Source organism: Chiloscyllium plagiosum, chromosome 15 (genome assembly GCF_004010195.1).
Source record: "Chiloscyllium plagiosum isolate BGI_BamShark_2017 chromosome 15, ASM401019v2, whole genome shotgun sequence".
Classification (NCBI taxonomy): domain Eukaryota; kingdom Metazoa; phylum Chordata; class Chondrichthyes; order Orectolobiformes; family Hemiscylliidae; genus Chiloscyllium; species Chiloscyllium plagiosum.
Genome location: NC_057724.1, coordinates 29070710 through 29088094, shown reverse-complemented (window position 1 = coordinate 29088094; position 17385 = coordinate 29070710). Strand labels below are relative to the sequence as shown.

At 42.0% G+C, this 17385-nt stretch overlaps 1 protein-coding gene across 1 annotated transcript in view; it reads left to right on the top strand.

The window, feature by feature from the left end:
* The window catches only part of f8 (coagulation factor VIII, procoagulant component), a 98570-nt gene that overhangs the window by 63909 nt on the left and 17276 nt on the right, over positions 1-17385 (top strand). The window contains exons 18-20 of the mRNA XM_043704576.1: positions 910-1026; positions 8217-8288; positions 15742-15827. Coding sequence (XP_043560511.1) covers positions 910-1026; positions 8217-8288; positions 15742-15827 — 275 coding nt within the window. The remainder of the gene's footprint in view (positions 1-909; positions 1027-8216; positions 8289-15741; positions 15828-17385) is intronic.

Genomic DNA, 17385 nt, shown 5'->3' with positions numbered 1-17385 from the left:
CCTTCCACACATTTCATTTGCTTCCCTAGATTGGCAGTGTTAAATATTTTGTTATTTCCCTGTGCCTTAAAAGGACAATCATTTCAGGCTGAGTTACATCATCATTACCACAATGGCAGGTGAGCCAAATTTGGACTTCAAGTGCCCATGGAAGTTACCAAAAATAAAGATGTGCAAATGGCACTGGGAATGAAGGTGATAGCCCAATCGTATTATCGCTAGACAATTAATCCCGAGACCCAGGTAATGTTACTGATGATGTTACCTAGTATGGTGACGAAACGTCTGAAAACAAGCCTTCCAGCTCAGCGAGCAAACTTACATCCAGAGCTCAACCTGAGCTACAAATCTTCTCAAAACTCATTAACATCCAGGTAATGTTCTGGCCACCCAGGTTGCCATGGCGGGATATGAATTCAATAACAAATCTGGAATTAAGGGTCTAATGATGACCATAAAATTATTGTCAGTTGCAGGAAAGACCCATCTGATTCACTCATGTCTTTAGGGAAAGAAATCTTTTGTCCTTACCTGGTCTGGCTTACATGTGACTTCAGAGCCACAGCAATGCAATTGACTGTTAATTGTCCAGAGGACAATTAGGGATGGACAATAAATACTGCCCAAGCCAGAGAGGCCACATTTAAAATAAATGCAGCCACTGGTGGACAAGATCAATCATTGTTACATTACGCCTTCCGATTGAATAATGCTCAGACACTCACACAAAAATAATGACAATTTGGACAAGAATGAGAGGAAAACTATGCCCTGGGCTTAGAAGAACAGGGCAGAGGAGGAAATCAGAGTAGGAAAACAACACTTATTTTCTTGAAGTAATTGGCCAATAGCTTTTTTTGTAGTTTTCTGCTTCTATATTAACTTTCTTTAATATGATCGTTATCTTAGGTTCGTTTGGTACAATTGAAATGCTTCCAACTAAAGTGGGCTATTGGCTTGTGGACTGTGAGACTGCTGAACATCAACAGGCAGGGATGCGTGCCATATTCCTGGTATACAATCCGTGTAAGTACTATTGTCCTTTGTGAATCATGGATGTGGGAGATACATAAAGAATAATTAGATAACACTACATCAATTAACAGATTGCAAAAGACACAAATAATTATCTGAATAGACTCAGGAATTTGACTGAGGAATCAAGAAGAAAGTCCCAAACTCCAAGCACAGCAGTCTTTTTATTAACCAGCGTCTATGGGATCACGAGTGTGCTGGCTGATCAGATATTCCAGATAATCAAAAAGTCAACATAATCAATGTAAAAACACATTTATTAATAGAAACATCAACCAGGGAGTATACATATCATTGGTGTACATTATTTACAGCATAAACCACATAAATAATAACTCAAATTTGCCTTAAACATAACTTACTCTCTCGTACCCTCACTAATTTGCCTTAAATAAAACTATCTCACTCATACCCTCAATTGACTACTCATCATCATGGTACCTAAGGAGAAATTGACTCGAAATTGAATCAACTGTTAATATATTCTGTGACAATTCGATTGAACAAGTATATTTACATTAAAGTAAATACATTTTAAAAAACTATAATAATTGGACAGTAAACTTCATGGTATTTAAGGTATATCATTTTTGCTGGTTTATTGAGAGTGCCAGTTCATAACATGCCAGTTAAAATAAAGTTTGCAGTACCATTAAATTATTGGAGATGTTAAAATTCAGTTTTAAAAGATTGGAAGTTATCAGACAAGAGTCAGCTGAGGGAGGTTTTAGGTTGGATTTTTGTGGAATTAGGATGACTCTACAGCTGTTTAAAAATGGTAGAAAGGATTTGATTCCAAGGTTTCCACCTCCATTCCCCGTGCCAGCAACTTTCGCTGAAGCAGGGTAAAGGAGCCCACACCCTGCACTCTGACCTGGCCAGCCCATTGTGGGTATAGGAATCTGAAAATCACAGCATTTTTAATGAAGCATGACCAACTTCTTCATAACACAGGGTTCACTGCAGTGTTTTGACAGAGCAGTAAATACATTTTGATGAAACACTGCTGATTATCTACACATTCCATCTAGGTTTCTTAAATAGTTATAATAAACATTGCAGTTGTTTTGTGAATCTTAAAAGAACAATGATGTGGGGGAGCCAGCGTTGGACTGGGATGGGCAAAGTTAAAAATCACACACCAGGTTATAGTTCAACAGGTTTTCTTGGAAGCACTAGCTTTTGGAGGAACAGGATACTGATTAAGGATGATCAGCCATGATCATGTTGAATGGTGGTGCAGACTTGAAGGGCAGAATGGCCTACTCCTGCACCTATTGTCTATTGTCACTCCTTCTTCAGATTGTTAGTGAAGCAGGAAAAGCATAAGACACAGAATTTATAGCAAAAGATTACAGTGTCATGCAAGTAAAATGACATATTTAACAAACTTCGATTGTTGTTAAGACTTTCATCTTTTATAATGGGTTACAGGTTTTGGTTCATTTGGGCGGCACGGTGGCTCAGTGGTTAGCACTGCTACCACACAGTGCCAGGGACCTGGGTTCAATTCCCACCTTGGGCAACTGTCTATGTGGAGTTTGCACATTCTCCCTGTGTCTGCATGGGTTTCCTCCCACAGTCCAAAGACGTGCAGATTAGGTGAATTGGCCATGCTAAATTGCCCATAATGTGAGATGCATGGGCAGAGGGAAATGGGTCTGGGTGGGTTACTCTTCGGAGGGTTGGTGTGGCCTTTTTGGGCCAAAGGGCCTGTTTCCACACTGTAGGGAATCTAATCTAATATGTAAATCCCAGAACTTCTTTTAAGTCACATTCCCAAGATAAGTTAAGGTTTTATTTAGAAAAAGGTAATCTCTCAGCTCAGGCAATGCATTAAAGGTGTGAGGTTAGAGTCTGTCTGTATCCCAATCTTCACTCAGACTGGTTATATTTCCAAAGTGGAATTTATAAAATATTATATGGATTGACAGTCTGCATTGACTGCCTGCTGCTGTGTATTTTTTGAGCAAAATAAAATGTATCTATAAATATAATTCTGCAAATACAAATTCACCCCATAGATTTATATGTGTGTGCGCAGGCAGGAGAGAGAGAGTGTGCACGTGTGTGTGTGAGTGCATGTGAGAGAGTGTGTGTTTGTGTGAATGCAAGCTTGGTTAAGTGTCATGATTCGGAGATGCCGGTGTTGGACTGGGGTGTACAAAGTAAAAAATCACACAACATCAGGTTATAGTCCAACAGGTTTAATTGGAAGCACACTAGCTTTCGGAGCGACGCTCCTTCATCAGGTGATTGTGGAGGGCTCGATCGTAACACAGAATTTATAGCAAAAATTTACAGTGTGATGTAACTGAAATTATACATTGAAGAATTGAATGTCTGTTAAGCCTTTCATCTGTTAGAATACAGTGATAGTTTCACTTCTTTCATGTGTAAATCACAAAACCCTTTATTTAAAGTTACATTCTCGGGTTAGCTGTTAACAATGGTGATAGCTAGACAAGAATCAAGGACCTTAAAGTTTGCAGTAATTGCTGTCTGATTCTGTAGTGCTGACACCATCTGCTGCTAGCTCAGAGCATGTGCTTTGTAGTTAAGTGGTGTAAATTATAGATAGTGGGGGAAATGGGGTTTTGGGGAGTATTGTACAAAGCTGCTCACTCAGTTCTGTTTAGTGACAGGACAGGCAGGATGCTGTCTTGTGTGTGTGTGTGTGTGTGCAGGAATATCTGTGTGTGTGTGTGTGTAGTGCAATGGTGATCACCTGTAATGCGACATGAACCCAAGGTCCCAGTTGAGGCCCTCCCTATGGGTACCGAACGTAGCTATCAGTCTCTGCTTGGCCACTTTCCTCTGCTGCCTGTCCTGAAGTCCACCTTGGAGGATGGTCACCGAAGGTCCGAGGCTGAATGTCCTGGACCACTGAAGTGTTCCCCAACTGGGAGGGAACCCTCCTGTCTGTTGATTGTTGTGCGGTGCCCATTCATCCGTTGTCGTAGCCTTTGCTCGGTTTCCCCAATGTACCATGCCTCCAGGCTAGTGTGCTTCCAATTAAACCTGTTGGACTATAACCTGGTGTTGTGTGATTTTTTTACTTGGTTAAGTGTGTGTGTGATGGGGTACATGCCTGAGAGAGGGTGCATGGGTGGGTGTGAGTGTGGAGGGACGTATATGTGTGTGCATGAGAGAGAGTGCAAGTGTATCAGAGAGGGTCTGCGTGAGTGTGTTAGTATGTAAGAATGTGTGTGTATGTGTGCTTGTATGTGTGCGTGCGAGAGTGCATAGTGTAGTGGGTTTACCTGTAGTGTGACATGAATCCAAAGTCCCAGTTTAGGCCATCCTCACAGTGTCTTCTTGGTCTCGCCAATGTACCATGCCTTGGGGTAACCTTGCCACAATCCAGGTTACATTGGCGAGATCAAGCAGATGCTATGAGGATGGCCACAACCGGAATCTCGGATTCATGTCACACTACAGGTGACACCAATATACATTCTCTCTCTCTCTCAAACACAACATTCGCTCTCTCTCATACACACATACATACACCCCACACACTCACACACACACCCCCTCTCACAGGCTTAAACTCCAACACAGTCACACATTCATGTTTCCAAGCTTGCACACACACTCTTTCACATGCACTCACATGCACACACTAACTCACACTCTCTCTCTCTAAACTCACACACACACCCCACAAATTTGTATTTGCAGAATTATACTTACAGATACATCCTACTTTGCTCAAAAAATACAACCAGTAGACAGTCAATGCAGACAGTCAATCCATATAATATTTTGTAAATAGAACCAGTCTGAGTCAAGACTGGGGTACTGACAGACTCTGACCTCACACCTTTAATGCATTACCTGAGCTGAGATGTCACTTCTTTTTATAAAACCTTATCTTGAGAATGTGACTTAAAAGAAGTTCTGGGATTTACATATTAATGAACCAAAACCTGTAACCCATTCTAAATGATGAAAGAGTTAATAATAATCTAGGTTTGTTAAATATATCATTTTACTTGCATGAAACTATAACCTTTTGCTGTAAATTCTGTGTCTTATGCCTTTCCTCCTTCACAACCACCTGAAGAAGGAGGAGTGCTCCAAAAGCTAGTGCTTCCACATAAACTGGTTGGACTATAACCTGGTGGTGTGTGATTTTTAATTCAAAGAACAATGAATCAGCAATCATTCTTCAGAGTTTTATCTTAGTAATAATGACTAAAGATCATACAGTTGATCCTGAGTCATGCTTAGTTTTCTGATCACAACCAGGATGGCAGATGACTGACTTTCCACTGCCCAGAGACTAAGTTTTAAAGGAGGAGATAATTTAATCAAAGATTCTGTAGCTAATCACTATTCAGTTCCTTAATGAAAATGTATGTGTGTGGACAGAAGTCTCCTTTGAAAGGTAAATCACTAATGGCATCACTCTTCTGACTGCAGTCCACTCCTACGTCTGGTGGGTCTGTCCTGCTGTTGGGTCAGGTCATAGCAAGAACAATGATTTATGTCTGGGACACTGTAGATACAATGCAATGAGAATGACTATGCTGGACTGTTTGCTCAACTAGTCTGTGGAATAGCAAGTCAGAGGCTCGGAGTTCTGTGATTAGTAGCTCACCTCCTAATTCCCCAAAGCATAGCCACCATCCACAAGGTTCAAATCAAGGTTATGTTGGAATACTCTCCACTTGCTGGGATTAGTGCAGCTTCAACAACACTCATTAAGTTGGACACCCTCCAAGTCAAAGGGGCCGCTTGATTAGCATCCAATTTAACACCTTCATCGTTCCCTCCCTCCATCATCAAACGACAGTGGCATCAGTATACTACAAGATGCATTGCAACAGCTCTCCAAGGTAGAGGCAGCATGTTTCAAATCCCTGACCTCTACTGCACAGAAAGGCAAAGGCAGCAAATGCATAGAAACACCACCATCAGTAAGTTCCCCTCCAAGCCACTTACCATCTTGACTTGGAACTATAGTGCTGTTCCTTCACTGTTGCTGGAACTCCCCTGCGAACAGCACTGTAGGGTAAGTACATTGCTTGGACAACAGGGTTCACAAAGGCAGTGTTTCATTTCCTCTCAAAGATAATAGGATCTACAATAAATGCTGGACTTGCTAGCAAATGTCCACATAGAGTCATAGAGATGTACAGCATGGAAACAGACCTTCGGTCCAACCCATCCATGCCGACCAGATATCCCAACCCAATCTAGTCCCAACTGCCAGCACCCAGCCCATATCCTTCCAAACCCTTCCTATTCATATATCCATCCAAATGCCTCTTAAATATTGCAATTGTAACATCCTCCACCACTTCCGCTGGCAGCTCATTCCATACACGTACCACCCTCTGTGTGGAAAGCTTGCCCCTTAGGTCGTTTTTATATCTTTCCCCTCTCACCGTAAACCTATGCCTTCTAGTTCTGGACTCCCCGACCCCATGGAAAAGACTTTGCCTATTTACCCTATCCATGCCCCTCATAATTTTGTAAACCTCTATAAAGTCACCCCTCAGCCCCAGCCTGTTCAGCCTCTCTCTATAACTCAAATCCTCCAACCCTGGCAACATCCCCGAAAATCTTTTCTGAACCCTTTCAAGTTTCACAACATCTATGACATTTTCATAAGTTTCTAATTTAAGATATGTAATATAATAATGTGTGAACTAATTATCAGTTTCAAATGACCTTTCTGAGGTTTGGTTTCCTGCCTGCGATTCAAACTTCAGTCTCTTCCCTTGCAAGCAAAAATGGGATCTGCAGGAAATCTGGATACAAGACCCACTGTGGGACAACTGCATCCAAGACCCACCCACCGTTTTTATAAAGGCCATCAGAATTGGCCTGTCTCCGCAAAATTCCAGCAATGGAATTTTTTTCCTGGCTAAAAGAAAATTTAAATTGTTGGAAAGTTATAGATTATTTTATCACAGTAAAAAGGGAAATACAACTTCCTTTGTCTAAGGAATGATCATTCATCACAAAGAGTGCAGAGCAAAGACAGACTTGTATCTTTTAAGGAAAGGTAGATAGATGTTTGAAACAGAGGAGAATCCAATGGTATGCCAAGAGCTAGGGCAGTGGGATGAGTTTCAGAGCAAGGACCTGCCTCATTCAAAACAGCCAATCGGCCTCCTTCTCAGCTGTTAGGCCAATAGATCAGAGACAATAGGGGTAGGGATAGCAATAAGAATTCCAAATGGACACAGAAGTATCTTGGAGTGCAAGTAGTTTAAATCAATTAAAGGCACAGAACACTGGCCATCTTCCTGCTACTTGTCCAGCTCAGTGATACATAAAAGAGCCCAAGATTCCAGAAGACATCAGCATAGTTGAAATATCTGTACTTGCAGCTAATTAAATAAAGGAATTATAGAAATAACAAGAACATTCAACTTCAGAATTTTCAATCAAACACTTAATTGTTTAGAAACAAGTTTATTCAATTCACCATTGGTAGAGCGCATACATGTTAAAGCACTTAAGACAACAATAAACATTGGAATTGTGCAGTAATATTTATTTATTTTTGGTAAATGCTAACACCATAAACTCTCATTGGACTAGGATAAAAGGACAACAGTGGTTCTTCAGAGAGAACAGGATAAAGTTAGGAAAACGTACAGATTGATTAACAGACTGACATGCTGCTATACAAGCACACCTTCCCTGGTGGTAACCATTGATATTTCAGCCAGTAGTTTGTTTGTCATACAAAACCAGAAAGTCTGATGTGTGTTTACAACCCATATGTTGTTACCTCAATTGAGAGTATTCCACCAGATGTCAAGGCAGATTACAAGACAGTTTTTGCCTTTAGCATTCAGGACTGTTGAAAGTCTGGTTTGAACACTTCCTGAATTGATGTCACCCATACTCTATACAAAGACAATTGTTTTAATGGAATGCTTTCATGCGTTAACAGATTCTGGACATCAAAAAGAATGACAAGGTCATATTCACCTTCGGGGTAACTGTGCACAAATTTGTTAACTCCCTGACTGGAGTGGATACTGCCATTAAGCTTCCTAATTGTGGGAATCAGTTTCCAGAATTATGCCAGAAAAATTAATTTTAATCATATTGTGAATATATATGGGTTTCTCCTCGACAAGTAAAACATGACTTGGATTGAAATATCATAATGCATTGGTGGTTAGACTGTAACAGTATTCTGCATCTTTCAGATTGCAGAGTACCCCTGGGTCTGGTCACTGGAAGAATAGCAGATTCACAGCTCACAGCTTCAGGACATATAGGTTTGTAAAACTTTATTGCAATCTTCTAACTTGACCAGTTTGAACCTTCAGCACTGACATACATAGGTGGGAAGTGGTGGAGGAGAGAGTTCGGTCTTACTTTCCCAGCCCTACAGTGGACAATTAAAATGGCCTGGATTACCTATCTACTCGACAACCAACTGGTCACCACCTGTCTGATTTAACTTATTCTTTTATAATTAACCAGTCCACGCATATTATGACACACCTGTGGTGCAGGTGGAACTTGAATCTGGGCTTTTTAACCTGCCTTTTTGGATAGGTGTAAAAGACACTCACATGAAGCCTGTAGATTTTCCTTATAAATGTGCTAATTAGCAAAATGATCCTTGTGGCACAGTGATAGCATCTCCACCTCTGAACCAGGAGGCCTGGGTTCAAGTCCATTAGAGTATAGCAACATCTCTGAACAGGTCAGCCAGGGAAAATATCAACATACTCATCAGCGTCTGACAAAATCAATCAAATTCTCGTTATGTTTCCATTGGGCCAGAGCAGGCAATTCATTCCAGATGCACTAGCATCACAATAATCAGGCCCAATAGTTAAAACCCCTTTGGCATCTTGCTGCTGTAGCCAGACAGAAAAAGTAATAACCACAGTTTTGTGCAGAAAACCCACTCAAACTTTGCACTTACACAACTCATTTATTTTGAGCTATTATTTTAGTAGTGCCTTGAAGGCAAAAAATAAATACAATATTGCATGAGTGTTGTGATTTCTGTTTGTTGGATAACTGCATTTATAAGCTTAATCACAACACTAGCTGAACAAATATAAGAAGCCACCCACTCAAGATTTTCTTGGGATACTTTTCTTAAGTGTAGTAAATATGCCATAGGAACTGAGCCACATTAAGGTCGAGAAATGTTCAATTCCTAAATTGGTAGCAGTATCTTATATATACACCATGTAAATCTGTATTGTGCTGTAACTTTTTTCATTATTTTGTCTATTTTTGTACCTAGGTACACTGTACCTATGATGGCACTGTGTGTTTGCAACAGTCTACACTTTTTACTGTACTCCTGTTCTTTGTAACTTGGGTACATGTGACAATAAACCTAATTCTAGTTCTACCATGGAGCTCAAAACCAGCCAGTACTTCATTGTATCACTCTTAAAAAACAGCATTGTTCAGGGCTGGCTTGGTTTCTCTTAAAAACATAAAATTGAATCATAGAATCAAACACATAGAAAGGCAACTCAGTCCACAACATCAGTGAAGATCTTTTAAAGAACAAACCAGTTAGCCTTAGTACTCTCTTTTCCCACAACATTACAATTTTTTTTATCCTTTAAATATTTGCCCAATACCCTTTTGAAAACACCTATTGAATCTAAATGCACCAGCCCATCAGGCAGTGCGGCCCACATCCCAACCGTTCAGTGGGAAGCAGTTTTCAATTGGCTTAGTTTGCTGTTACACCCCCCAACTGGAAAAGTTGGCAGGAAATGCATCCTACCTGATTGCTGCAGGGCTGCTGACAAACACAGCCAGTGTCAATTGGACAAAGACAAGACTTCACCCTCCCCCTTCACACAGGAGGAAACTCGTCTCAGAAAGGTTGGCTTGTAGCTCAGGTGCCACCAACTGCTGAGGACAGGAGTGCTCCTTGCACCCTCCAGAAGATAGGCGAAAGATAATTATAAAAAGCTAGCACTGATGGAGTGGACACTCCTCCAAGGAAAGCACTGAAGCCGCCTTCCCTGCCCAATGTTGCTCTTATGTTAAAAAAAGTTTCATTTCCTCTCCCCATCTGCTGCTGGAAGGCCATCGACATCCAGCCAGTGGCCTCCTCCCCCAGCCAGAGACTGATTCGCAATCAGCAAGATGCTGACACTCTGGTTAAATGGTCCTCACAGGAGTGTGACACAATCTAATCTCGCTCCCATCTTCATGTAGTGGGCAACTGTCTATTCCCTTAGTCACCATCAGCAGAACTTGCTGACTGTGGGAGCAAAGCTGTCTCACAGCTCCCCCCAATTTTATTAGTTCGTCTATCTTATTCCTGACTCAGGTGAGCTGGTAAAATTCACCCCATTGTGTAAAATCGTTATCCCTCTTGCCACCTCTTTTTTTTTGCCAATCATATTAATCTGTGCCCTCTTGGCTAGAGTCATAGAGATGTACAGCATGGAAACAGACTCTTTGATCCAACTCGTCCATGCCGACCAGATGTCCCAACCCATAGTCCCATTTGCCAGCACTTGGCCTATATCCCTCTAAACCCTTCCTATTCATATACTCATCCAGCTGCCTTTTAAATGCTGTAATTGTATCAGCCTCCACCACCTTCTCTAGCAGCTCAATCCAGATACGCACAACACTCTGTGTGAAAAAGTTGCCCCTTAGGTCTCTTTTATATCTTTCCCCTCTCACCCTAAACCTATGCCCTCTAGTTCTGGACTCCCCACCCCAGGGAAAATACCTTGTCTATTTATTCTATCTATGTCCCTCATGATTTTAGAAACCTCTCTAAGGTCATCCCTCAGCCTCCGACGCTCCAGGGAATACACTCAGCCTTTTCAGCCTCTCCCTGTAGCTCAAATCCTCCAACCCTGGCAACATCCTTTTAAATCTTTTCTGAAGCCTTTCAAGTTTCACAACATTATTCCGATAGGAAGGAAACCAGAATCACTCGCAGTATACTAAAACTGGCCTAACCAATGTCCTGTATATCTACAACATGACCTCCCAACTCCTACACTCAGTGCTCTGACCTGATCAGGTCATGGGGATGTATCCATTTTTATACTTTTCAAGACACCCAGCACCTCCTCCTGGACACTTCTCAAGATGTCACCATCTATTTCCCCACATTCTATATCTTCCATGTCCTTCTCCACAATAAACTCTGATGCAAAGTACTCGTTTAGTATCTCCCCCATCTCCTGCAGCTCCACACATAGGCTGCCTCACTGATCTTTAAGTGGCCTTATTCTATCCCTAATTACCCTTTGTCCTTAATATATTTATAAAATCCCTTTGGATTCTCCTTAACCCTATATGCCAAAGCTATCTCATGTCCCCTTTTTGCCCTCCTGATTTCCCTCTTAAGTATACTCCTAAGGATTCACTCGATGCCTCCTGTCTATACCTGACATATGCTTCCTTATTTTTCTTAACCAAAGCCTCAATTTCTCTCGTCATCCAGCTTTCCCTACACCTACCAACTTTGTTTTCACCCTAACAGGAATATACTGTCTCTGGACTCTCGTTATCTCATTTTTGAAAGCTTCCCATTTTCCAGCCATTCCTTTACCTACGAATATCTGCCCCCAGTCAGCTTTTGAAAGTTCTTGTTTAATACCATCAAAATTAGCCTTCCTCCAATTGAAAACAGCGACATTTAGATCTGGTCTATTTTTTTTCCATCACTATTTTAAAAATAGAATTATGGTCACTGGCCCTAAAGTGCTCCTCCACTGACACCTCAGTCACCTGCTCTGGCTCAGTGGTTAGCACTGCTACCTCACAACACCAGGGTCCCAGGTTCGATTCTGGCCTCGGGCAACTGTCTGTGTGTAATTTGCGCATTCTCCCAGTGTCTACGTGGGTTTCCTCCGCATGCTCTGGTTTCCTCCCACAGTCCAAAGATGTGCAGGCCAGGTGAATTGGCCATTCTAAATTGCCCATAGTATTAGGTACATTAGTCAGAGGAAAATGTGTCTGGGTGGGTTACTCTTCAGAGGGTCGGTGTGGACTTGTTGGGTTGAAGGGCCTGTTTCCACACTGTAGGGAATCTAATCTAACCACCCTATTATTCTTACAGATAACTGAAATCGCCTTTCAAATTTGTTTCTCAATTTCCTGCTGACTATTAGGGGGTCTCTAATGCAATCCCAATAAGGTGATCATCCCTTTCTTATTTCTCAGTTCCACTCAAATAACTTTCCTGGATGCCGTCCCAGGAATATCCTCCCTAAGTACAGCAGTATTGCTATATTTTATCAAAAATGCCACTCCCACTCTTCTCTTGCCTCCTTTTCTATTCTGCCAACTGCATTTGTATCCTGGAAAATTAAGCTGCCAGTCCTGTCCATCCTTGAGCCACGTTTCTGTAATTGCTATAATATCCCAGTCCCATGTTCCTAATCATGCTCTGAATTCATCTGCCTTCTCTGCTAGGCATCTTGCATTGAAATAAATGGAATTTAATTTATCAGTCCTGCCTTGTTCTTTTCTTTGTTCCTGCCTGCCCTGACTGTTTGAGTCAGAGTCAACCAGCACAGAAACAGACCCTTCAGTCCAACTTGTCCATACCAACCCAGTTTCCCAAATTGAACTATTTGCATTTGCCTGCATTTGACTCATATCCCTCTAAACCTTTCCTATTCATGTACATGTCCAAATGTCTTTTAAATGTAGTAACTGCACTTGCATCTAATACTTCCTCTGGCAGTTCATTCTATGTACAAACCACCCTCTGTGTGAAAATGTTGTCCTTTAGGTCCCTTTTAAATCTTTCTCCTCCCACCTTTAAAAAATCTATCTAGTTTTGAACTCTCCTACCCTAGGGAAAAGACCTTTGCGATTCACCTTATGAATGCTCTTCATGATTTTATAAACCTCTAAGGTCACTCCTCAACTTCCTAAGTTCCAGGGAAAAAAGTCCCAGGCTATCCAGCCTCTCCTTGTAACTCTTTGGCTATTGACTATTGTAAACAGTTTCCCTCTCTTTTCTCCATGCACTGCCCTCACTGTCCACAGGTTCATAATTATGACTCATGTCATAACATAACCACAGGCAATATGAGAAAGAACAGGCCCCGAGAACTACCTCAGTTGGGACAGGAACTGAATCCACATTGTTAGCATTCTTTTGCAATAAACACAGCCATTTGAACTCACCAGTTCAAATCTTCTCTCATCATTTACTTCGTTGGAACCTTACGTGACTTGAACACTGCTTTCCAATTTCATTTTTGTTTTACTGCTCCAACAGGAACAACCAGTCTAACCACACAAATATAAAGTTAAAAATCACACAACACTAGCTGGTGAAGGAGCAGTGCTCTGAAGGCGAGTGCTTCCAAAAACCCTGTTGGACAATAACCTGGTATTATGTGATTTTTAACTTTGTCCACTCCAGTCCAACACTGGCTCCTCCACATCACACAAATGTAATCCATCAGCTTTGAACCATTCTTGTGAAATCTATTCTGTCCCCTCCTCTCCAAACTTTGACATCCTTCCTAAAGTGTAATGCACAGAATTAGCCAAAATACATCAATTTGGTTCCAATTAGTGTTTTACATAGATTAAGCATAATTTCCTTATTTTTATGTCCAATGCCTCTTTTTATAAAGTCCAGGATGCCATAAACTTTAATAACTAGTTTGCTAATCTGTCTTGTAACTTTCAAAAATGCACCCACAAGCATCTCCAGGATGCTCTTCATGTATCCCTTTTCAAATTATATCATTTAACATTTATTGTCTCTCCTCATTCTTCCCACCAAAGTGTATCTCCCATGCTTTTCATTTGTGTGAAACCTATTACTATCTTCCTTATTGCTTACTACTCTTAGAAGTTTCACATTCTACGAGCATTCACCATTTGTGAATTTGAATGTGAAGAGAAGCCAATTTTAGACAAAGTACCTATGTCATGGAGTCACAGAGGTGTACAGCATGGAAACAGACCCTTCGGTCCAACCCATCCATGCCGACCAGATATCCCACCCAATCAAGTCCCACCTACCAGCACCCGGCCCATATCCCGCAAAACCCTTCCTATTCATATACCCATCCAAATGCCTCTTAAATGTTGCAATTGCACCAGCCTCCACCACTTCCTCTGGCAGCTCATTCCATACACGTACCACCCTCTGTGTGAAAAAGTTACCCCTTAGGTCTCTTTTATATCTTTCCCCTCTCACCCTAAACCTATGCCAGATTGTTCTGGACTCCCCGATCCCAGGGAAAAGACTTTGACAATTTATCCTATCCATGTCCCTCATAATTTCGTAAACCTCTATAAGGTCACCCCTCAGCCTCCGATGCTCCAGGGAAAACAGCCCCAGCCTGTTCAGCCTCTACTTATAGCTTAAGTCCTCCAACCCTGGCAACATCCTTGTGAATCTTTTCTGAACCCTTTCAAGTTTCACAACATCTTTCCGATAGGAAGGAGATCAGAATTGCACACAATATTCCAACAGTGGCCGAACCAATGTCACGTACAGCCGCAACAAGACCTCCCAACTCCTGTACTCAATACTCTGACCAATAAAGGAAAGCACACCAAACGCCTTCTTCACTAACCTATCTACCTGCGACTCCACTTTCAAGGAGCTATGAACCTGCACTCCAAGGTCTCATTGTTCAGCAATATTCCCTAGGACCTTACAATTAAGTGTATAAGTCCTGCTAAGATTTGCTTTCCCAAAATGCAGCACCTCGCATTTATCTGAATTAAACTCCATCTGTCACTTCTCAGCCCATTGGCCCATCTGGTCAAGATCCTGTCGTAATCTGAGGTAACCCTCTTCACTGTCCACTACACCTCCAATTTTGGTGTTGTCTGCAAACTTACTAACTGTACCTCTTATGCTCGCAACCAAATCATTTATGTAAATGACAAAAAGTAGAGGACCCAGCACCGATCCTTGTGGCACTCCACTGGTCAAAAGCCTCCAGTCTGAAAAACAACCCTCCACCACCCTCTGTCTTCTACCTTTGAGCCAGTTCTGTATCCAAATGGCTAGTTCTCCCTGCATTCCATGAGATCTAACCTTGCTCATCAGTCTCCCATGAGGAACCTTGTCGAACGCCTTACTGAAGTCCATATAGATCACTTCTACCGCTCTGCTCTCATCAATCCTCTTTGTTACTTCTTCAAAAAATTCAGTCAAGTTTGTGAGACATGATTTCCCATGCACAAAGCCATGTTGACTATCCCTAATCAGTCCTTGCCTTTCCAAATACATGTACATCCTGTCCCTCAGGATTCCCTCCAACAACCTGCCCACCACCAACGTCAGGCTCAATGGTCTATAGTTCCCTGGCTTGTCCTTACCACCCTTCTTAAACAGTGGCACGTTTGCCAAAGAAAATAGGTTTGTCAATATATCAGACTGAAATAAACAAATATGAGGGTCAAGTGTACTCAACTTGTATCAAGAATGCTGAGAAATACTTTGATTTTACCAAAAATGCAATTACAATTATAATTCTGTTGAACAATCACTAGAGGATACTCATTTAGAAAATTGGAGTGAACTCAAAATCGGGTCCCTGTTCCTTTAACTCCATTTCCTTATTGTTTACCTTTAAAATTACAAACATGACCTTTGTGTCAATTATACGTGGTTTAAGAGGAAGCTTGTTACCTAACTCCATTTTATCATCTTTAGCCAACTAACACAAGTTGGGTAAGATAGTAAGATAGTCACAGATTACTGAGGTTCACTCTTACTGGATTTTGTAGGGAAATGGAGACCCCAGTTGGCAAGATTACAAAAATCTGGATTCACCAATGCATGGCGGGGCAAAGGAAGTCGACCATGGATTCAGGTACAACTGCCATCTGGAGATGTTATTGAATTTATTTCATGTGAAGCTGCACTTAGACACAGAATATGAGCATGCATCCAGTATTGTGTTATTGAGGGCAGATGGCCTCAATATTCCAGATTGCTCATACAAGTTGCAGCAACTTCTGAATTATAGAAACAGTAAGTTTCAATAGAAAATTTATTATGTCCAATAATTTGCTAATCCAAATAAATCGTGAAAAGAAACAAGTCTTGTTGGACAAAAACACAAGCACGAAGTCCAAGCATCAGTTCTGTGCTGCTTGTGTTAGTAACTTTGTGGGTACTCCTGATGTATCAAGTGAACGTTTAGATACGAAAGCCTAGCTCACACAGGAATACGATAATACCATAAGTTGTAGGAACAAGAGTAGGCCATTCAGCCCATCAAGTCTCCTCAACCATTCAATGAGATCATGGATGATCTGACAACTCTCAACCCTCAACTCCACTTTCTTGCCTTTTGACCATAACTGTTGATTCCCTTACTGATTACAAATGTCTTCTTAGTCTTGAACATACTTAATGACCCAAACCAGACGGTCTTGTGCAGCAAAGAATTCCACAGATTACTATGCTCTGAGAGAAAACATTCCTCACTTCTTTCATAAATGGTGACCCCTTATTCTCAGATTGTGCCCTCTGTTCAGAGACTCTCCCACATTAGAAAACAAGTTCTCAGCATCTACCAGTAATGCCCCCAAGAACCTTACATGTTTCCGATCATTTTTCTAAACTACAATGAATACAGGGAGAAAGTGAGGACTGCAGATGCTGGAGATCAGAGCTGAAAATGTGTTGCTGGAAAAGCGCAGCAGGTCAGGCAGCATCCAAGGAACAGGAGAATCGACAGTTCGGGCATAACCCCTTCTTCAGGAACGAGGAAAGTGTGCCCAGCAGGCTAAGATAAAAGGTAGGGAGGAGGGACTTGGGGGAGGGGCGTTGGAAATGCAATAGGTGGAAGGAGGTCAAGGTGAGGGTGATAGGCCAGAGTGGGGTGGGGGCGGAGAGGTCAGGAAGAAGATTGCAGGTTAGGAAGGCGGTGCTGAGTTCGAGGGATTTGACTGAGACAAGGTGGGGGGAGGGGAAATGAGAAAACTGGAGAAATCTGAGTTCATCTCTTGTGGTTGGAAGGTTCCTTGGCGGAAGATGAGGCACTCTTCCTCCAACCGTCGTGTTGCTTTGGTCTAGCGATGGAGGAGTCCAAGGACCTGCATGTCCTTGGTGGAGTGGGAGGGGGAGTTGAAGTGTTGAGCCACGGGGTGGTTGGGTTGGTTGGTCCAGGTGTCCCAGAGGTGTTCGCTGAACCGTTCCGCAAGTAGGCGGCCTGTCTCCCCAATATAGAGGAGGCCACATTGGGTGCAGCGGATGCAATAGATGATGTGTGTGGAGGTGCAGGTGTATTTGTGGCAGATATGGAAGTATCCCTTGGGGCCTTGGAGGGAAGTAAGGGGGGAGGTGTGGGCGCAAGTTTTGCATTTCTTGCGGTTGCAGGGGAAGGTGCCGGGAGTGGAGGTTGGGTTGGTGGGGGGTGTGGA